This window comes from Molothrus ater, chromosome 3 (genome assembly GCF_012460135.2).
Source record: "Molothrus ater isolate BHLD 08-10-18 breed brown headed cowbird chromosome 3, BPBGC_Mater_1.1, whole genome shotgun sequence".
Lineage (NCBI taxonomy): Eukaryota > Metazoa > Chordata > Aves > Passeriformes > Icteridae > Molothrus > Molothrus ater.
In genome coordinates this window covers 55050182-55073613 of record NC_050480.2, presented here as the reverse complement: position 1 = coordinate 55073613, position 23432 = coordinate 55050182, and the positions used below count along the sequence as shown (strand labels likewise).

The 23432-nt window shown below is 40.9% G+C and overlaps 2 protein-coding genes across 2 annotated transcripts; both read right to left on the bottom strand.

Moving 5' to 3' along the window:
- Window positions 1-1375: 1375 nt before the first annotated feature.
- On the bottom strand, window positions 1376-5306 carry FBXO5 (F-box protein 5). Its single transcript, XM_036380945.1, has 4 exons — window positions 4579-5306; window positions 4185-4275; window positions 2851-3012; window positions 1376-1627 (listed from the first exon to the last, which is right to left on the bottom strand). Exons 1-4 carry the CDS (start codon window positions 5295-5297, stop codon window positions 1376-1378), a joined length of 1224 nt encoding a protein of 407 aa, XP_036236838.1. The 5' UTR covers window positions 5298-5306.
- A 3317-nt stretch (window positions 5307-8623) lies between these two features.
- Window positions 8624-20314, bottom strand: MTRF1L (mitochondrial translation release factor 1 like). The gene is given in 8 exon segments (XM_036381216.2): window positions 8624-9789; window positions 10383-10519; window positions 12300-12417; window positions 13329-13492; window positions 17033-17216; window positions 18434-18513; window positions 19920-19953; window positions 19955-20314. Coding segments are annotated over 8 exon segments (1182 nt in total). The 5' UTR covers window positions 20204-20314; the 3' UTR covers window positions 8624-9573.
- Window positions 20315-23432: the final 3118 nt, after the last annotated feature.

The following is a 23432-nucleotide window of genomic DNA, read 5'->3' as shown; positions in this document are numbered from 1 at the left end:
ACAAATTTTTCTTGTAAGATTTCTTATCTGTGTGTGTGCTCAGCCTAAGACTTGCTGTGGTATCAAGATGGTATCATATGTATGTATCAATATGGTAATGTCTAAATACCAGAATAAAGGATAATAGGACTACAGATTCATAGAATGGTGTGGGTTGGAAGGGACCTTAAAGATGATCTAGCTTCAAGTCTCCTGCTGCAGAGACACTTTTCATTAGACCAGGTTGTTCAGAGCTCCATAAACACTTCCAAAGTTGGGCATCCAGTTTCTCTAGGAAACTTGTTTCAGTGTCTCACCACTCTAACAGTAAAGAATTTTTCCTAATACCTAATGTAATCTAAACCTACTTTCTCCTAACTTTGAAGGCATTCCCACTTGTCCTGTCACTACACATATTACAGTCCAAGAAGGGCTACAGTGCAGTGCTCCCAGTCTGTTTTTACTTACCTAAGAGAGAAAAAAACACCCCAGACAATTCTACAAAATTATTAGTCTTATATCTTGAAAGCTTGCCTTTCTTTACTGTGGGATCAGGAATATTTTGCTGACAGTGAGCTAGTTTGGCAACAGCAGCATAAATCCAGCCAAAAGAAAAATTTCCATTGAAATGAAAAGGAAGTGCTGGGACTATTGACACTATAAACAATTGCTGATAAGAGCCTTTAGGGAAGATGCAGGAATACAGCATGACAATGGATTCAGTACACTGTTTTGCACAAATCCAGGAGGACTTGCTCCTTGTTCAATCAACAATTTAAAGAAGCACATACTAGAAAACCTGCAAAAAGAGCATGAGAAGCACTTAGGATGATAAAGAGGAAGGCAGATTTACCAACCAAGTTGTTGAGAATAATCATTTATTTTCACATTTACAAGACAAATATGAATAATATTTACAAATATATACAAATATTAAAATTAGCTTGTGTAGTCAAAAAAAAGTCAAAGTATTTTTTAGCAGTATAGCCAACATACAGTACTTTTTTTTTGAACTTAGAAAAGGTTCAAGAAATGAAAGAAGAAATGAAGAGAAATTTCAGATTCACATAAGAGAAGCCATCAGAGAATATAGTATTATGAATGTCCACATTTTAAAATCAAAGGCAGAGCTTTGAAAAACCATAAAATATAGTCTCCCTTATATTTTCACATTAAAAGGGGCTTCACTCACCTCACTCAACAGCACTAGAAATGCTTTTAAAACCTTTCTGAGCAGGATGATTAAATAGTAGGAATAAAGATGATTGACTAGTAGTACAGAGGAATAACAGAATTAACCATTTTATGTATATGGAAAAACAGAAAGCATGCTCTTTGCAGATGACTAAAAAAAAACTTTTATGGGACATTTGCCAATTTGTATTGGGGGAATGGATCACAATCTCTTTAGATTCTGTTTGCTTTTCTTAGTCCCAGGAAGCGGCCCTGGTGTGGAGCTGTGTTTCACTGGTTTGCTGCTCACACAGTCACTGGAGCTGTGGTAGCTGCACATGCACTTGGTGCAGAAGTCAAAGCCACAGCTTTCACGATTGCACGTTGCTCTTTGGAGGTAGGAGTCATACTTGGCAGGTGAGCCACAGCGATGGCAGGCTTTAAGGCTTTCAGTGTTCTTCAAGTTCCTGGCAGCCTGTTGGCAAAAGCACACGCAGAAAATCATGAGTAGAGGGTAAATACACTCTCCAAACACTTCATGATATTATCTTAGTGCCACAAAACATATTATAACGCCTCCTAATGTAAGGAGACAAACTAAAAACTAGCCTAATTCTTGTTGCATCAAATTCTGATGGAGCTCAGAACAGGAATAATCAGGATGTAATTGCAGGTATTTTGAACTGGAATAGAGGTAGCCAATTAAAAATTCTTAAAATTTAAAAGTTAAAGGACAGGCTAAATCAAGAGCAGCAAGGATAATGGCCTTCCTGAATCTTCCAAACCTCATTCAAGGATGGTGATGTAGTTGTGTATAGATGCAGATATTAGGAATTGAATTTTAAGACTGCTACTGAACAGTTGTTCTTTTACATTCCTAATGCTACAAAGTCTTATATAGTAGTATTATACCATCTTGATTAAACTTTCCAGTGACCTTTCATCTTCTCTTATTGCATAAATTTGCAAAATAAGACTTGAGCATAAAGCCTTTTTCTAGTTAGAAAAATATTTGGTTTAGTAACAAGCAATAACTTTCAATAAGCATTTTTAAAAGTCTTATAAGATACAGATGCAGGTCTACATTGCAAGTATGTGGGAAAAAAAAACAGCTTAAGAAAGGTAAAGGGGAAACAGGTTATTGGCAGTTTTTGACAAATGTGTGACACACTATAAATAAATATTTAAAGTAATTTTAATGCCAGACTCACAAAATACTCCACAGAATGATTAAAAGAAATATGCATTGCTAATTTTTTTAAAAATTGAAACTAAGAACTATTAAGTTTTTTTCTTTTTTTTTCCTAATTGTCCATCAGTTTTGAAGCAAAGTCGACAGTTTTTGTGATATTGCTTATCTGGAAAATATGTGATTCATTATAAACCCATGGAAAATAACAGGAAACTACTAAATTTCTTCATACCTGAGGAGACAAAATTTAAGCAAAAAAAAATTCACTAAGTGAAATTCTTAAGGAAAAAAAAAGGATGTAGGACATCCCAGTATGTCAATATTCTCTCCACTTAGCTTCTGACATTGTCTTAAAATAGGCACACTAAGCAAAAGTTGGCAGCCATATTAATAACAATTACAAACACTTGAAACTGGAGATGCTACTTTCAAAAATATGCTTTACAAGGTGATTGTTTGCCAGACAGCATGAGAGAAATTAAAGATCAGTGGAAATCACCGCTTACCTCAGAAAACTCTGTGAGCCTGCTGTGATTCCTAGATGCTTTGGATTTGGTGCTTTTTTTGTTCGAGTGTTTTGGTGGGGTTGCTTTCTGAATGGAAGCTAAGGACACTCTGTAGAGAACGTACTCTCTTGTTGCAGCATGCTCTGGTGCCTTAGTGACATTCTAATGAAAAGAACAACAAAGACTTAAATTTGGGAAGAGAGCTTACCTGATAAAGAGTTCTTTGTTTAATAGAAGTCATTAAGTAATTTTAGATTCTTCCTCCTGGTTTCCAATAATAAAGCATCACACCAAGGAGTGCTACTGATTTTACCATAGCTTTCACAGTTACTTCTGTTATAAATGCATAGAACAGCTCCCTAGTTCCTGGTCAAAACCCAGCCATCTTCTCTTATGTAATCCTACTTTCAAAGTAACACAGTTAATTAGGCAGAGAATGTAACCTATTCATCATTTTAAAAAAAAATCAGTACTTCCAATTCTTTATAGTGAACAGGAATGCTTGAGGCTTTCTTTGTGAAAAATAAGCTCCGCCCACCAGTTTTCCAAGTTTCCAGTTAAACAAAAAAGCATACAATAGCATGCAAGAAATCAAGCTTTATGGGATGAATACTCAGTACAAATGTTTCACCCCGACAGCACTGTAAAATACTACATAAAATTTAAATTGTTAACAGCCTTATCCTGTGGCAGATCCTAAGCCTTTTTTGGTTCTGTCTCTCCATCTCTCAAGAAGGAAAAAAGCTTAGTTTTAAGAGTCCTGACTTGATAAAACACTAGTCTAGTGTGGATGGATCAATTATTTTTATTTCACAGGACAGAGGCATTAAGAATAGCTCATAGTGCAAAAAGATTTTCAATTTTTCGTAGCAGGCATGGTGGACTTCAGAGAATCCTGCTATAAACAAAGACCCTGATTCACAGAGCCACTGCAGTGATTTATCTCAGTCTTCCTCCCTTCTGGATCAGTGGGGATGCTGAAGCAAGCAAGTCCCTGCTGGGAGACTCTAGGGCTTGCCCAGTGGGCTGTGCTGGCAATGACTCTCTCCTTCCTGCCTTTCTCTGTAACACAGGACTTGTGGAAGCTCTTAAAAACATCTGCATCTCTCCTTGGGTCGCCTTCTCAGTCAACCTTCCTCGGGGTCCCCAAAGCCCCTGAGGTAACTAGCAATGCTTGAGGCAAGGCATCCTAACAGGACAAAAAAAACCCAAAAACAAACAAAACCACACTCCAGGGACAGTTTTCAATCTAAGAAACTTATCTGTCATCTCTTAAGCTTAGGAGGAGACCTCAAATAGCAGAAAAATACTGATGGTTCAGTGCAGGGACTTACAGAAAGGTTTTTCACAGCTCTGCTATAGATTTGGAAAATCCATTTATCTTCTTGTAGAATCTTCTGCCATGTTGTGCTGACTTTGGCAAAACTGCAACAACAATACAAACACATCAGTTGCCTCCTAGGAAAGGGATTTATTAAGTAGTAAGAACAACCTTTTTCTTTTACGTAAACATAAAATATGTTCACAGTTGTAGTCTTTAATTTGCCTTTTAGGGAAAAGACACATTCTCCATATGTATCACAGCTTACATTGTCAGTTCATATTTTAATATATTAACACATAATACTAAACATTGAGTAAATGTCACATGCCCCATGTCTAAAACATTAAGGCATGTGATTAGGTTTTTTCCTTTCTAGTGAAATACAATGACATGAACATACTTACTTTACTAAATCCATCTCGCTGAGATGTCTTAAAATGTTTGCTAATATATGCTTCAGGTTCTTTTGGAAGAGTTCAGCAAGAATGTCTATTCTATCCAGACCCATTTTCTTTCCAATTAAGTTACAAAGTTCAAATTTTCCCCTAGAAACAATTCTATCTACAGCAGCCCAAGACTTGAGATTTCTTTTACCACTTTTCTTCAAAGTTGAGCAAACCACTTCTTCATAATGGATTACTGGCAACAGTGTCTTCTTTGAAAACTGTTCTTGTTTTTGGTTCTTCATAAGACAAAGCTTTGGTGTACCACAGAGATTCCCAGCCAAAGGTAAACTATCCTCATGTTCTATTGCATCAGCATAGTGAGTGCTTAACATAGAGGAATAACCACTGTCCTCATTAAGTTTACTACCTTCCATTGCCTCCATTTCACAGATGATACCTTCATCAAGTCTCTGGGTTACTTGGTTGTTTTCTTTGTTATGTATGGGTCTTTCTGCATCTTCAATATCTAGATTTCTGGTGGCTGCATGGAATGAGTCACTAAGGAGTATTTTCTGATGTTCTTCTGCACAGCTTTTACAAAAGCCTTCCTCATAATTCAAGGGGCAGGATTTTTCCAGTCTTGTTTTCTCCACAGCACATTTCAATGGTGCAAACCCAGCACGAAGAGAATCAAAATCACGTTTCATTTTGCAAGAGCGGTTAAGGTTCGATTTCATTTTGTTGCTTGTATTCTGCAAGGTACAACAAGGGCAGAATGAAAACACAGCATAAACTAGATCACAAATTCTTTATCCTATAAAGACTCTACCATGCTTCCCTTCTGACTCACCCTTTTTATCTGACTCACCCTTTAGTATCTAAAATACAACTAATGGAACTAAGGATTTGAACAGCCACTGATTATACCTATGTAAGAGCTTCCCAAAAACTAGTTTTATGCTGCATGTAACTAGGGAGAGAAAACCGACTGAGTGATTTACTTGGCCACCATTTCACCAACATAGATGAGACACACCAGTGCTTCCACTTTCTACCATAAAGGTAGCAACACAGTCAAGACACTTGAGGTCCCTGCAAGGGACACCAGTGGCAGAGGGTCCTTGAGCGACTGCAGGCCTGTGCAGGCCAGAGAAGCCTGAAGTTTGCATTCAAGACCAGAAGCAATGCTGCTGCTGCAGCCAGATATCTGGCATTTTTGAGAAGGGAGGAGGCTGGGGGGCACAGGAAAGGCTTGAGCGCTCACATGTGTGAGTAAAATACAAAGGAAGCAGCCATACCTAAACAATGGTCAGTGAAACAAAGGTTTGAGCATGATTTAAAGAGGATGGGAGGTCGATAGATATCATAAGAGAATTGATACGCCTTTTTCTTGCCCTGTTCCATTCCCCTCCCCCGCGAAATGTGGTGCTATCTATATTAACAATTGCGGGGGGATGGGCGGGAGCTGAAGGGGAGAAGGAGGTCATCTCTCCCCAGTTAAATCTAAAGGGAAAATAAATTTCAGCATGCTTTGCAATCCGTAGGAAATAGAAGATCCCCGATTTGAGTAAGCATTTTAAAGAATTTAAGCACTTCCAGCAGTTTTGTAAAGAATAACGAGAAAAATGTGTTTTGTGAATGACTTAGAGAAAAAGTTCCCTCTTTGTACCTACGTTTGGTGTGAGAAAGGTGCAAAGAGGCTTATGGCTTTGTATCGTGTGAGTTGGGGAAGAAATGCAAGCCCTCCCTAAGCCTCCCCCTCCTCCCCTTCCCTTCCCCCCGTCCATGCGAACGACCAGAGAGGCTTTTGGGCTGAAATCCTGATGATTTGGAAAATGTTCCAAAATCACATTTCGGTGCACTAGGGCCTGCCCCGACCCCCGGAGGAGCGGGCTCAGCCGCGGGGCCCCGCGGCACTGTCAGGCTTCTCCCGCCCCGCTCTCAAGATGGCCCGGCCGGGTCGGAGCAGGTAGACCGGGTTCCGGCTTCGCCGTGCCCCACGGCCCCGAGAACTTCACCCCGCGCCTTCGGGGGCCTTCTACAATGGAGGATTTCCCCCAAAACGGTGGTGGCGGGGCCGATAGGATCGCGCCGGGGGGATGCTCTTCCGACGGCGTGGCCGGCGGGCGGGAGACAACGCGGCGCTTCCCCGCCCGCCGCTGCCCGCCGGCGGGAGCCGGGCTGCGACCCGCATCCCGGCCGGCCCCGGCCCCACCAGTGCGGCGAGCAGCCGGGACCACCCCACACGCGGCTCCTTGGCGGGATCGGGGCGCTCCCTGGCCGCTAAGGCGCCACCATCTCGTCCCACCCCATCCAGCCGGCGGGATAGCTGCGGGGCTAGGCTAGGAGAGCAACGAGACCGGGCGGCGGCCAGGAATCCCTCTCCCCAGTCCAATCTCCGCCGCAGCACCGCTAGCATCCCCACGGTCCCGCCACCACGTACGCCGGCAGCTCCCGCCACCCCAGCCAAAGAGCCCTGACCGCGGAGCCCCGTCGCCCCCAAGCCGGCCCAAGAGCGGCGCCCCAGCCGCGAAGCCCCGGAGCGGCTCCCGATGGAGCGCGGCTCCCACCCCACGCTCACCTGCAGGGCTGCGCCGGCGCCACCGCGGGCAGGGAGTAAGTCCCGCTCGCGCCGGGCGCTTTTTAAAAACTTTAAATTTGGTGTCCAAAACCGCGGCAGCCAATGGCGAGGCGCCGGAGCATCGGCCCCGGCCAATGGGCGGCGGGCAGGCGGCGGGGGCCAATGGGCGGCGCGGCGGGCGGGGCCGGGCCCGCCCCTCGCTTTCCCTCCTCAGGCGCCAGGGAGGGACGCGAGTGGCGCGGCCGCGGCTCCCGCGCTGGCCGCTCCCGCCCGCCCCTTCCTCCCGCGCTCGGCTCCGTACCGCTCCCGGTGCCGAAGGAACCTGCGGCTGCCGCGTCCCGGCTCTGACACGGGCCTGAGCGCAGCCTGGCGCCCAGCTACATCTGCGTCTGCTTGTTTAAATGGACGCGCCCGGGACCTCCACGTCGCCCCGGCACGCTCCGAACGTGCAAAGCTCCTCTACTGGGAAAGGATTCTCTCCCTCACTGGAGGTATTCAAGAACTGCTCGGATGCAATCCTGTGCCATGTGCTCTAGAATGACCAGGCTTAAGGAGGGATGTTGGACTGCATGACCCACTATGGTCCCTTCTAACGTGACTCATTCTGTAATTCAGGTCTGGCAGAGGATCTGGGCTACTCCCTATAAAAGAATTGTATTTGGTATGACTAACACTACCAGTGTTTGCAGAGTGAGCAGGAGCACTACTAGGAGCTAGGCTGACTGGACACCAGTGCAGGGATCCCCGCCACTGCTGGAAAGGCAATCTGCTCACAGCTCAAGGAGATTGCATTTGCAGAGACAACATCCCTTGCATTAAAATTAATACAGAGCAAGTGGGGGACTCTTTACATAGTACAGCTTGACACGACAGGCCAAGGACAGTGAAATCCCCCTATGTACAGCACTACGTACACCAGGTTTGGAATGCCTCTGTCAGCCTCCTGCCAGAGCTATGTGATGTCTGTTTTTTCTCACACTGATCAGAGCCTTGGCATTTGCAAGGCAACAACACATTCAGTGTTTGTTCAAGAGCCAGAGGAGAATAGGGAGGCAGAATATGGCCAGACAGGTTACAGGCTGGAAGATCAGGGAAGGTCTAGGGTGACAAAGACGTAAACAATGATCTAAGTTTCATGCAGAATTCCAGTGTGCAGACCTGGTCAATGGCCCTTATTTGTTTAGAGGAATATGACACTGAACAGCAAACTCCATCTATCTCTTGGCATAAGAAGGCCTGGCTTTAAGTCACGTCCATAGGAATATCACAAGTGCTCTCCAGTGTTCCACTTACCACACTGATCTAGTAAGGATGAAGACTTCAGTCCTAGTTTCTGCTCCAATAGGTATCTAATTATTTTACACAAAAATTGAGTCAATGTTTCTTTTAACATTTTTTATGTGCCAGTTTGGAGTTATAAAACTGCTAGTAAATACAGACCTAGGACTCATGCTTATCAAAAGGAAATATGTATGCCTCATCTTATGCACATAGACATTCCTTTATTTGAAGTTAATGAATGCATCTTAAATTAAAAGACTTGGAACTTAATCATAGTTACCATGCAGTGTTTACTAGAAAAAAAAATTATAAAGGTATCAAATGTTGTAAAATGCTGTTAATTAAAAAGACAGAACCAGTAAGTGCCAGTCATAGCACATAACTTTTCGAAAATCAATAACTTGGACATTCCATTAAAACCATAAAGGAGACACTGACTGAAGTCAACTGGATACTAAAATATCAGTCGAATAATATTGTAACAATTTCTTTTATTTTTGACTCAAGAACAGAAACATTTGTTCCAAAACCAATTCATATGATTTATCACTTGGCTTCCATGGCTTTTTTTCCTCCAACAAGGGATATTCCTAAACTTGCTTTGTATTTATGAATAAAGGCCAGAAGGTCTTGAAAACATGACAGAGATACACTTTGATTCCCTTTCCCATGGTACATGTAAGTGATCAATAAATATGTGGATAGACAGAATGGGGTCATTTATTTATCACTTTTTTCCAATCACTCAAACAAAATAGGATTTTTTTTGTTCTCCCAAGTAAGCTATTTTACACTGTTGTGTGATGGTTAAGCCATAGTTTAAATGAAAACGGGAACTAGAAATAACTCCTTTTTTAATGCATACCTTTTGAGAGAGGTGAATCAGTTCTCAGTAGAAGTTAAAAACTGCTGTTACTTCTGGTGCAGTCAAATAAACTTTTCAAAAGGCCTACTGCAGCAATAATGTCTTACATGAAGATAATAATGTCTTTTACTCAGCAAGTAAAAAAACTGTTTAATAGTCATGAGGAAACAAGTTGTGATGTTTTTCATGATCTGAAAAGAAGTTCCTTTTTCTGGAAGATGCTCTTAGAAGCTTCTTTGCAGACCAAGGTCTATGTCTGTTGTAATGGCCTGAGGAAGAACCATGTTCAGGAGGAATTATTTTTATCATTTTCTGAAATAATTTCCATTAGAGATTCATAATCAGCATATTCTCTCAGAGTTTGTATCATTTCATCTAGCATTTCTTCCCCTAGCATGAAAGACTCAACATGATGCACCGATCTGCTTATTCTGTGGTCTGTAATCCGGTCCTGTGGAAAGTTGTATGTTCTGATCTTCTCTGATCTTCCTTTAGTCCCAATCTGTTGAACAAGAAGAATCAGTTTACCATCATCTTAAAATAATTGTGAAATAGTGATTAGGCATATAAAGCAAAGGTTTCTCTTCCTCACATGACTATACAAAATTTGATAGCTACATAGTACTCACATCACTTCTACAGCTGCAGTTATTGTTCTCAAACACGTAAAAGAACAATTTTACTGCATCTTTTTCTAATACTATTCTGGTTCTTCATGCTGCAATCTAGTTTGTTTCACTGGATCTCTAGGATTTACCTACTTCTGAAATTTTAAGTCTGGCTAATATATAGCCTTTACTACTGCAGTAAAATGCAATGCTATTGTTCAGAGGGCTTGGGGACCCCACAATTTTGTTCTCCAGAGTGGCCTAGTGGAAGGCATCCCTTCCCATGGTAGGAGGGTTGGAGCTAGTTGTTTTTAAGGTCCCTGCCAATCCAAACCATTCTGTGTATCTTTGACTTTTTTTGCCTCATTTAAGTCCTTCCTGGGCTCCTGCTGCTCTGTATTTCCATTTACTACTTGCTGTTCAACAAAGGTGTTACCCTAAAGACATATGGTTGTACAGAATTAGATCACAACTAAATGAAACTTACTTGAATCTTTCGAGCATAGTTTCTCTTTTTGGTTTCTTCTTCTAGTTTGGCGTTGTATAGTTTAGCACACAGCATTTGCATAGCCTTCTCTTTGTTTCTAATTTGGGATCTTTCTTGCTGACATTCAGCCACAATCCCTGTCAAAAATATCGTGACATTTAGCATTTAAGATTAACACATACTAAAAGAGCTCTGCAATTTCTGGAAGATTTTTTTATATGTTATATTAGGCTGTTACATTTGGACTGGGAATGTAGAAGTCCAGGTTTATTAATGAGTAATGATATGTTTTGGGAGAGATGTGTAGGCTGAGTTGTACAGGTGCTTTAAACCATAAGACAAGAAATTTAATTCAGTGGAAATTTATTTCACCTGGACGACAGATGAATAATGAAATAAAAGATATGTGATGTGATCTGACTTATAAAAGACACCTTCATTACTCATAAATTTTGGCCACAGTTCCAGGAAACGTAGAATTTAAGGAACAGTAAAATATATAAGATAGTGAGTGCTTAGCATATGATCAGAATATAAAAAAGTGGGCACTATTTTATTTAAAAAAATAGAAGGGTGTGCTTTCTCATCTCAAGATACACAATTACAGATAAGACATGAAAAGCCCAAAAAAGGAGCAGGAAGAAGAAATACAGTACAAGCTAAGTTGTTATTTGGACTTATTAAGTAGCTCTGGTAATATTAGAGGATGATTTTATAAGATCACATAGTATTACTTTTTGAAAGACTTATTTATAAACAACATTTTGGATCACAGTGAAGGTCTATAAAAAGATTTAGGATGAGACAACTAGAAGAAGCAACAGGACAATTTTAAGGGAAGAGAGATCAGAGAAATGAAAAAGGGAAAGATGGAAGAGGAAAAACTCTGGAGCTAACATGAGGTATAAACCCCCCCATTAACTGTGTATTAATGCAAAAAACTTGCAATACACTTTAAGATTTCTATAACACACCCTAATAACTGCCATCAGCAAAACCAAAGATCTGGTTTTTAGTTTGCTGTGTTTTTATCCAAACATACAGACAATGCAAAACATTTTTAATCTGGGGAATCTTTTTGTCACCATATAGTAAACAGAATTTTATCCTCCCACTGCTTGCCTTCTGCTTTACTAGAGTGATGCAGTAAGTGCAGAATAGATCGATGTTTTAAACAAATACAACAAAATGGGTGGCAAAAATCTGGATACATGAAGATAAAGAGGGCTTGGGATTACCCTGAAACCATGTAAAGTCTGACGAATTTTTGTAGTAGAGAAGAGGAAAAGTTAAAATGCAATGAAAGTCAAGAAGGCTGTTGTGAATTACTCAGAGGGAAGTAAAAGGCTTAGGAATGGCAATAAAAAGCCCCCATGCAACAGCTAAAATCAGGTAGTGTTTGAGGGTGTATCTTATCCCTGCTATGTTTCCTAACCTGAGCCAGAGGGAAGGGCCTCTTAATTATGTGTGTCATCTATGGGAAAGCAGCCAGCAGACGAATGGGAGCTGGTATTCTGAGTAGACTGACTCTGCAATTAAAAGTAATGTCTTAATATGAAAATAGCACAATTTCTCTTTTGGAGAATAGTCAAGAAAATTCAGATCATTAGATTTTAACCTACTCCATTTTTCGGTGTAATTTTCATTATCTGAAAGTTTAAATAGAATTTTTTGATAGAAACTGATATGACTCCTTTTAGAGTGTCATGTTTAATAGCAAAATTATAGCTTATCTAATGAAGCCAGTAGTCTTCACTGTTAAAAACTGGAGTGGAGTAGTATAAATAGACATGAAAACTACATCAAACCTCTTCCCTACTGTTGCACAGGCTCGAAAATAAAACCATTGTTTCAAAAGAAATTCTGACAGCCGTTTTGGAATGTAGATCTTGTACTAGGGAAAGGATGAAGCAGCACCTGTTGGAATGTGAACTATCCGCACGGCACTATCGGTGGTATTGACATGCTGGCCTCCAGCTCCACTAGCTCGCTTTGTTTCTATCCGTAGATCTTTTGGACTAATTTGCAGCCTCATCTGTCATGGGAGACAGAAGAAGAGAAGTATTTTATGTTGTTTCTATCTAGACAGATATAAAATATGCACAGTCAGTTTACTTTAGAAGGCACCTTCATGCAAGATGAAACTTCTGAACGCTTACGGGTACTAATTCAAATCCACTTATAAACATATTAAGAAATCTTGGTAATCAGACTGGAATATGCATAATGATGGAGACCCAGAAATCAGCCAAATAGTAACTTAATGCATAACCATTGCTTAGCACTAATTTTCCTCTCTTCTGAGAGCTCTGCATTCTCTTCCAGCAGAGTTAACCAATATTTGAGCTTGACTGGATGGTTTTTAAATGAAATGGAAGACATTCCTTTTTTTGGCTTTGAAGTGGAGCAATAGTCTCTGTGAGGAAGGAGCAAGACAATTTCAAAGAAGTTCAGGAAGGAGTAACATTGTCAGTCTGCTACGTCAACATGAAACTAAGATCAAAACAAAGCTTTCTCAGCCCATTGCTTTTAAGCAAGCAAATATAGCAAAACTGAATTATCATACATTTTAGAACAGGCAAGTGAGGACACTACAAAAACGGGAAAGAGGAAGTGCTAAAAGAAGTAATCTGTGAGCTTGGCAAAATGATTCAGGTCTTTTGTTACTTTTCAGAAAATCTAGTTTTCCACAAAGCATGCAAGACTGTCACAGTGAATTTTCAAGTCATAGTTAAGTAAACTCTCAGTGACTTTACTGAAATTAGGATTATGAGAAAAGACAGAATTCTTTACTCCATCCTTGTGATAAAAATAAAATAACAAATATGACCTAATTTAAAATTAAAATTAAAAAGTCATAATGTGAGAATATCAAGAGAGGCAGAAAACACTTGGTATCAAACACTGCTCCTGGTAAATTCTGTTATACTGAAATATAAATATTACCTCAGTGGGTTGGGGTAATATTGCAACAGTCATTGTGCTGGTGTGAATGCGTCCTTGTTTTTCTGTCTTTGGTACCCGCTGAACACGATGCACTCCTCCTTCAAACTTCATGTATTTGTAAGCCTCAACACCTGCAATACTGGCTACTGCATGTCTTAGGCCACCTTAAACAGAGAAGAAAAACACTTGTAAACCTTTAAGAACTGCTGGTACTATGCTGTTATACTTCAAACAGTATATTTACACACCACTGGCATTTGTTTCTTAAAGTGATGATTTTACCATTTAAACACTTGGGCGAAATTACACCAAAAATGCAAGAACCCTAAAGCCCTACATATTTACTCACACACTACCTCAAAAAGGAAAGGACTGTCAACTTCTCTTTTGTAGAGTGCCATTTAATTTTTTATATACACTTATATAATTTTTTTCTGGAGCAAACAGAAAACAGGTTCTTGCACCTCTTACCAATACCTCCAGGCAAACACTTGACAGCAACATCCTACAAGCATTGAACAGCTTGGAATTTGGAAGACAAGCCCATAGAAATCATGGCTTTGGGACAGAGTTTGTTGCTCTACTACTTTATGATATTCTTGATCTTCCTTGTCTGCTGGTGTGCAGTATAAGTGAAGGATCAGAGAAATGATGGCACTAGAAATGAATATATCATTTATATATAATGAATGAATATATTTCACCCATGTATAATATATTATAAATGAATATATTTCACCCGTTTTTGTTTCTAATGCAGCTCAATTCCCAAATCCCATTCTCAGCACAGTGGATAATGTGCCAAGGGAATGACTGAAGACACAGGTGGCCTTGAAAGAGTATTGCTTTTCAAGCCTTGCATTATGAAACCGCAGCTGAGGAAAAGAAGAGGCACGCACTTCTCAGAAATACTGGTTTAAGCTATCTCTCAGACTAAGAACTCAACCATAGGAACAACATAACAGCTTTTTAAAAAAGTAAAATGAAGACAATATGGAATCTGAAATTGCCCTGTGGAGCAGGAAAAAGTAATCTGCCAGAACACAGGCCAGGCTGTTCCCCTCCATGGATGTGTTTGTTCACTCATAATTTTATTAAAATATATATTGTTTTACAGTCCTGTTGGTGAAAGATAGGAAGAGGCAGTTTGGCTTTCAATTTCACATCATTTTTATCCTTCTGCTTTTAAAATTTGTAGTGGCATATGTGCCTACAGTGCTTAGAATAAGATGACCAAGAAACTGGTTCACATGACAGGTATTTAAGTCATACTGCTGCAAACTGACTACTACCAACATGGTTTATTACGAACTGCAGCAAAATCTAATGAAATTTTGACAGACCTTTTATGCTGGCAGACAAGTTGTAGGCCTGTTAAATGTAGTTAACTCTTGATAACTATGTGTTTGCCCCTTTCATACAAAATGTCCCAATCTATCCTGATGTCTGATTTACTCATAACAAGGGTATGAGTTTGTGCTCATTTTTTATGTGGCATCTTAGATCAGGGAAAAGTCCCACATCTCTGTCTCTGCCTGCCACTGCAGGGTGAGAAGCAGCGAATGACATGTGAGTTTCTGCTTCAACGTGTGTGCTGAATCTTCAACATGCTATTTTTGCATAATGGCATCCATGGGTTAGGTCAATAGTCATTTAAGAGTGGACTGTAACCTGTATTTTATTGCAGTGTTATTTAACATGTACCTGGTTCACGCATGCTCACCTTCAGATTTCAAATTTAGGAGTTCTCTGAAATAAGGGAGATGGACATTTTAACACAGGACCTCCCTTTTGCTCATGTGATCAATAAAAATGGAATGTGGGTAGGATGTAACAGCCCAGTGGGGCATCCTTAGCCCCACTCTTACTCAGCACAGCACAGACACTTTGAACCTGAGGGTTCAAATATCCATTTTATTAGCCATGCCATGTATAGTGCCCCTACCTCCCAATTTATCTCCAGCATCTGTTTTGATAATATGTGATTACACAAAATCAAAAAATAACCTGCAAGAGGCTGACAAAAGCTAGGACTGCCTTTATTTTTCCCAATATTTACATCCTAAATGTTAATTAAGGTGCATAAAAAACCCTTAGCAAAGCAGGGTTTATATATATATATAAATATATATTTATTTATTTAAAATAAATATATAACCATTTAAAAAACTAGCCCTTTACAAGAGAAAATATGGATAGATTTATACTAGGTTCACGTATTATTTCAATTTCCCATTTAAGGCATTAATGAGAATATCTCTGAGGGTGTGGGCTCCTTGTCCAAGGACTGAGCTTTCACCAAGAGGGTAGCCAAGCCCAACTCCCTTTTTCTTCTAATCATAGGACTGTAAGCTGAGTCAGACCTGACTTACAACTATTCTATAACAAGGAATTTTCAGCCAAATCAGTGAACTGATCCAATTAGCACAGTGGCCTCAAAACTACTAGAGATGAGAAAGAAAAAACATACAGCTGGCTGGAAGATGAGACAGACTTTGCTTAAGCTGACTGAAGCTTGCTCTGAAGGTGAAGTGTGTGAGACTGCTGGGGTTTATCTAATCCAAGTCTTGCCTCAATGGAAAGGCAACTTTCCTCTCCCCCTAGTATGTGAAAAAAAAAAAAAGACCCAGACACTTCCTCTTTTCTGTTTACACCCATCTAACATGTACAATGTTTATTCCATTTACTTAAAAAAAAAAAAGAAATAAGCAGATTTCTCTTGGCTTTGAAGGCTGAACAGGTTCAGCTCCTAGCAAAGCATTTGCCTGGTCATGAGTGGGGATCAACATGACTTTGTTCCTTCAGCAACAAGATGCACTCTAATATGAAGCTTCTCATCCCTATCACCACATAAACTGCATAAACTGTGTACTTGCCACATGGGCTCTTAAAAATACAAGAAGTTTATTAATATTAGCAAATCTAGATAATAGAAAATAAGAAATTCAAGTGTCATAATTTTTTTTTAAAAGTATATTAATTGAATTATTAGCAGTCACTCTAGAGGGGAGTGAGCCACTCTAGAAGGGAGCCTCAGTTCATGTTCATGACCTTGAAATAAGATGCTTCCTAAAGAAAGATATTAAAACAGTTTACAAATACAACACTTTTGAAAATCAAATTCTAATAAAGATTTTAACAGCTGTTACAGATGAGCTATATCCAAATATCCCATTCTCTTATATTATAGATGAGATGCTATTACAAATAAATTTAAAATGTTTTAGATTAAATTTCAAGAATTTTTTAAATAAAACTGATTCCTCTATAATAAAAACCGGATTTTTCAATCTTCCACCAACCTAATCTATAAACAATAAAACATTAGATAACTAAGTTGAACACTGCAGCCAAATAAAGTTTACATAATCTTTATTTTGAAAAAACCTAAACCAAGATATCTGTATCATTTTCTAAATTTTCTTCTGCCAAGCACTTGTCTTTCAACAGTTTTAAAATGTAGAAATGAAATTACTGAAAGAAAAATTTTCTTTGTAGCACTTTAGTATTTTAATAGTTTTTCTGAAATGGAGTTTCATGCCCAAATACAGAAGCTGAAGAGAACTGTACTCAGACATTCAAACAATATTCCACTTCTAAAATTAAGATAGTGCAAATTAATTTCCTTTACTTTGGAAATTAAAATATCATATGAATGAGTGTTTCAACTTGAATTAGGAAGTTACAGTTTTTTCATTACTGACCTAGTTCACTGGGAAAGTACTCTAAAACTTCAAATTTCCACTTTTTATAAGCAGCATATCGTTGATACATATCAAATATCTCCGAGGTGAACAGCATGGCTTCCTGCCCTCCAACTCCAGCAGTTACTTCCATGACAAGATCACTCTCATCTGTTTCTTCTGAAGGAATCAAAAGCAACACTATCTGTGAATACAAAAGCACCCAGCTAAGACTCCTCTCTGACACTGCTGTCCACACCTGAGACAGTGTAAAATGCCAGACCCATCTGTAACTGATCCAGGCTCTGTTCTCCTGCCCTGAGGACAGGATTCAGCCAGGCAAAGGTGTGCAAGGGTGATGCTGCAGTGGAGGAAGGCTCCCTGTGTCTGTTCAGGGTCACAAGAGCTACACAGGCCTCTCTTGAGCGCCACAAAGCTTCACAGAAGTTTTTAATCCATCAGGAACACTGTGAGGATAAACCACAGGATACATGCTTGTTCTTGCAACACAGCTGAATCAGAGTCCCCTTTAATTCTAACTCAACTGCAGAGCTAAGAAGGATGTTCATGAGCACAGGCCTTCAACAACAACACAAATGTATTATTTTATTTATTTTTAAAAAGAGCCTGATTTGCAGAAGAAAGATATACCAAAACCAAAAAATGATCAAAATTTTGCATGCTGAATCAAAATTCTGGATGATTTGCAAATGCTTTTAAATCCTCATCCTTTACTAGCATTGGGCGATGTTTCTTTCCACAGACGAGGAACATCTTTTGGCAACATCATAAATATTTACAAAAAATATTTTGGCAGAATCATAAATATTTACAAAAAATATTTATAAAGTGACTGTTGTATTGTTGTTGGAGGAATAAAGAATACAACCACAGCAGCTTCTACAGTTAAGTTGAAACAGTCTGTTTACCTAAGGATTTTTTTTTTGTTAAATAACATAGATACTCTGTAAAATTTATATAAAGTAGCAGCCCAACATAGTTACATAGTACTACATTTTTTCCAAACCCTCAAGTGAGTGACACTATGTAAGTTTAACGTTTCCAAGGGCTAAAGAGTTGAACATCCATAAAGATACACCCAGACAAGACAAACTATAGCACCTATTTAAAAAGATACTTTGATTGAAACATTTTCAGGTACAAACAGACACTTGCTTACAGGATGTCTTTATAGAATCTGATTTTTTAATTTTCCTTGGCTAACAGACACTGTTTGGGGACTATAACTAGCACAGTGGGGAGGAAGAAGAATTTATCACATATATCTTGATGAGAATCATAGAATGGTTTGGGTTGGAAGAGGCCTTAAATATCACCTAGTTCCAACACCCCCAAGAAGACAATTTGGCTTTGTTAATTTAAGAATGGCAAGGAAACAAGGGCTTTATAAGGGGATCTAACCTGTTGTTTCAGTTCAGCTATCTCTTCTTCACAGGAAGCAATTTCTGTTTCTGCAAGCTTCCGGAAATCTTCATTCTCATCTGAAATATTTGAGTATGGTTAATCCTCAGACATGTATCAGTGCCATTCTAAGAAAATCTTTTAAATAAATAACCACATGAATAACTTACTTTACCAAAAAAAAAAAAAAAACACCCAAACCAAAACCATATTACTATACAACCCCTCCCTCCCCCAAAACACCAAAACACTAAACCTGTTAGAAAATCAAATTACTAATATGGTCTGTAAAGAAGATTCTAAGTACCTATTAAGTGTTTTCTAATCCTGTGCAGGTATATGACATGAGAAAAATCTGAAATAAAAGAATTTCTGCTAAAACATCCAAAACTAAAATCCAAGCCAACCATAAAAAACAACGATTACTGTGCCGGTGGTCAAACAATAGCACACACAGGTTGCACAGATTGGTTGTGAATTTTCATCCTTGTGAAACTTGGAGATACTCAAAACCTAACAGGTGAAATCCTGAGCAGCATGTGGGTGACCTTGCTTGAGCAGGAGGGTGGAGTGGTGCTGTCCACAGGTCCTTCCCACACCAGCCATTCTGTGGCTCTAAAAAAGTATTTTCTGTATTTCAGTGTGGCAAGAACATAAAGGACTTAAAGAGCACAGAGGCTCCAAAATTGGAACTCCTTGTTAAAAGGACAAATAGCCCTATCACTGTATGCAAAAATCTGAATACTACAGTTCTAGGGAATACTGGGGAATACTAGTTCAAGGGAATACTTTATCATCTAACGAATGTTTATTGATGCTAAAATAGTCCATTTCTACATTTTAATTTCCCAACTGCTATCAAAACGAATTTTGATTCTCGGTAAAAAAAGCAGCCCATTATTTGGCAGAACTAAACGTGCGCAGCTTCTGACACAACAAAGTCAAAACACGGTGTGGAGACAGCAGATTCAGGTGCTGACTTCTATGACTGCCAAAAAGGAGACAGGCAGGTGGACTAGGCTGTCTTGGCAGCAAGGGAAAGATTAAAAAAAAACTCCACCACAACTTTAGAAGTCTTCTATCCCCGATTAGCTATCTTTGTTTTATATGAAATAGGTTCCAGCATCAGCACTTCCTGCGCCGGCGGAAGTACTTCCCCCACTCACTCGCACTCGCGACCTCTGCTGGGGCTGTTTCCTTTGCCGGCGGGGGGCGCCCCGGGCTCCCGGGGGTGACACGTGCGGTGTCACCGGCCTGCCCCCAACCGGGGACACGCGCGCCCCCCGCGCGCGCTCCCGCCATCCCGCCCGGCAGGTGCGCCGCGCTACGCGCCAGACTCCGCCCCTCCGCCCCACCCAAGGCTCGCTCGCCCACCCAATGGCGCCAGCGCATGCAAATGAACCCCCGCCCTCTGCCCGGCCCTCCGGGCCGCTCTCTGGTGACGTCCCGCTCGCGGAACAAGCCGGCCGCGCGCCCCGTCCCGCACCTCGCGCCAACTCCCGCGTGTCGCGGAGCTCCCTGCTCCTTGTCGCGCAGCCGCCGCACGTGCGCCGCCAGCTGCGGCGCCGCCCCGCCCTCGCCCCGCGCGCGCGCCTCCAGCAGGCGGCGCAGGGAGGGCGCGGCGAACAGCTCCTCCAGGCCGGGCCGTGCGCTCAGCCCGCGCCGCGCCGGGAGCCGCCATCCCACCGGCGCCGCCCGGAGGCTCTGAGGGGGCAGTGCGGCCGCTCGGTAGCTTTGCGCCGCGCGGAGAGCCCGCGAGAGCAGCCGCATGTCTGGCTGGGGCGGGAGCGTGGCCGCCCTCCAGTCACCCGGGCGTCACTGCCGTTCCGGAGATGCCCGAACGCGCTTGACAGCCTCCCTTCCGAGTTTCCGGAAGTTACCGAAGAGACTCGGCGCTGGCTTTGGGCGCAGTCGGAAATCGTCGGGTGTCCGATGGCGGAAATGGCCGAAGGGGTTCGGCTTCCCTCGGCTCGCGCTGTCCCGCAGTGGGGCAGGCGGGCTCTGATTGGCCAGCGCTGATGGGGCGGGGCTCTCCCTCATGGCCCGGCAGGGCGCCCCGAGCGCCCTCTGCAGTCCCCAGAGGGGCGTGTTAGTCATTCTCAACCAGAAAAGAAAAAACAAAAAACCCAAAAAAACCACTTCAAACCTCATAAAATCCTCCGTACCCCAAGCCTATGGCCAGACTTCTGAGCAAGAGCCTCGGGGGTATTGAGGTTTCTACTGGAGCGGTTTAAAGTCTGAATAGGTAAAAGTGAGGTTGATGGGGAGCGTGAACGGGGGCTTTGGACATCCGAGTTACTGTCACAGACCTTCTCCCTCCAGAAGAAATCTTCAGAATTAAAGTATGCTGGGGAGGACCGTGCAAAAATTGTGGAAGGATGTCCCTGTACTGAAAGCAGGTGCAAAATTAAGCATTTAGAGAAAAAGAAATGAATTGTCAGAGGAAGCAAAAAGGGCAATTCTAAGTGCCTTCACGTCAGAAATTAGCGGTAAGACTAAACGACAGCCCATTTATACAATACAGATCTGAGTACAGTGTTTTACATGAAAGTTTCAAGTGGGAAAGCAGCGAGGATGCAGCCATTTAGGAACTATTGTGTTCTGGGGTGATCTGGGCAAATCCATCCTGAAATGCAGACCTGAGTGCATATTACCTTGTTTTAGATAACATCATTAGTGAGATTCTTGGCTAAACTCAAAACAGTTTCAAGATTATATTTTATTATAAAAATGTGCAACTATCCATAAAATTTCATTAGGCAGTATTTTGTATTACAATCATTGGAGGAGTCAGAGTTCTGTCCTTGCCTTCCTTCTGTCCTTGTTCATGTCTTACCAGAACCAGGCTATCATATCTTACAACTAAATTACAGTGTTGGAATAACAGTTACTTCCTTATGAAACATTAGTAAATTGTTATTTTCTCAAATGTAATATCAAAAGCAAGAGTAATTCTTGAAAACCTAAGTAGTTCTGGTAGTCAGAAAAGAAAACATGGAAGTTTTTGTTCTATGATGGAAATTCAAAAGCCAGTGTGCGAGTTTGTTATTCAAAATATTAGACATTAAAATGAATGGTTAGATAAAAATGTTTTCCTATGATTTTAAGTGCACAGGTTTGGACAAGGTGTATTGGCAAAATACAGTGTAGCAATCATTTACAGTAAAAGTCACACTGAAAGATCTTTGTGGAGAATGTACAGTCTGTGTGAGTTGTCTGGCACTGTTAAAAACCCCAGGCCATCACTTATGAAATGTCACCCACCAAAAGCTTCCTTTGCACCCATTCCTACTGCCTGCCCATGAAGCTTCTTGAAGTCTTCTTCCAGAAGCATAAAGGAAAAATTATCCAAATTATGCTTTAGCAGACAAAATATTTTGATGTTCTATAACAATGAATAAGCATCTAACTGCTGTGTGAGCCTAGCTTGTGAAGAGACCTATGGAAAACTCAGGAAACTTAGAGTAAGGGGTAATTTAAGAAAAAGCTTTTGAGAAAAAAAAAGAGAAAAAAAGTAATCTGAGTCAATGACTGATGGTCAGCCTTTGAATCACCTGAATCATATCCCTGTTTTAAATGAGAAGGCTGGATTTCCACAGGGTGAGTTCTTGGATAAAGGAAGGGGCAAAATCAGGCTTTTGGTGTAAAGTTAAAATAATATGCAGCCACTGTTTCTGTCAAGTCTTTGTCCAACTGATTTTGGCACTATTATTGCTTTATTCTTTCATCCCACCAACATCACTTGTACTATTGGCAGAAGTATGCAGGACATGTTTGAACAGGGCTGATGCTTTGTCACTGCAAATGTACTCAGGATATTGGTAAACAGGATGGGACTTTTGTCGCTCTGTCCGAGTCCCAGGATGTGCTACAGTGCTACTCTTGGGTCCCTTAAAAAGTAGCAGCATTATAGGCTGAGAAAATCCCTATTTGGAAGTTGACAGACATGATTCAGATCAACTTGGAGGAGACTTTGCAGCTATCTGCCTATGTGCAACCTTAATTTTTTGCTTTCTTGGATTTAAGGGCTCAGGCTCTATTGACTGGGTCAACAATGCCAGGAGTGGGCTTAGACATTGTGGAAATATAGACTTTGCTCCTTGTGGCGTAGAGAGTTGCTAAAATTAGAGACTTTCTTGTATCAGCTTTGACTGCTTTTGAATTGGTGTTATGGAACTTCTGCTAAATGGCTTTTGCAACCACTTCCTGCATATGGAAGTTGTAGGTTCCTAACCAGGCTCACAGCATGGTCAGTCCAGCAAGCTGCTCTTACTGAAAAATCCCCCACCTGATTTAGATATTGGCTCCTTGTAAATGAGTTTGCTGCCTAGGGAATCAAGTTTAGCGCGAGATGACATGTTAAACCCTGGCCTGTTAAAGCTAGACTGTAGTTCTCCTTTATTTGCTCGGTTTAGACCGCAGCCTAGCAGCACTTCAGTATGCTTTTAATTTAAAAAGTAGCAGTTACTAGTTGAAGTGTGGTTTGTATCCACTTTCTGTTCTCCTGCAAATGAACTAGTGGACTCCACAGGTACTCAATTGAGTTATGGGCTGCCTGTGGACCTGGAGGTGCTATGACCGCATTCCCATAGTACCGTGCCGTAGCCGTTTAACCTGCAGCCCAGCCACCTGTGTCACCAACCTGTCTTTCTCCATCAAACCTTGAGTCTCCTTCACACCACATGTGCCTTCAGGCTAATTGAATGCTCATGATACTGTCTGTGAGTTTTGCTTCATTCTGGGTATCCCAAATTGCTTTAAGCTCAGTTATGTGAAAGCTGGCTGCAAATGGCTAAATTGAACACCTGTGTAACACAGTATAGATTGAGTTTCTTTTCAACCTAAAGGACAGGAGGGTTCAGAAGTATTCTGCTTATTTTTGGCTTTTTGGCATTAGGTTCTATCTGACAGGAATTTAAAACACCGGGCAAAAGTGACAAAAAACATAGCTCACTTTCTGAAGTGCACTTGCTATATACATTCTTATGAAAAACTGAAA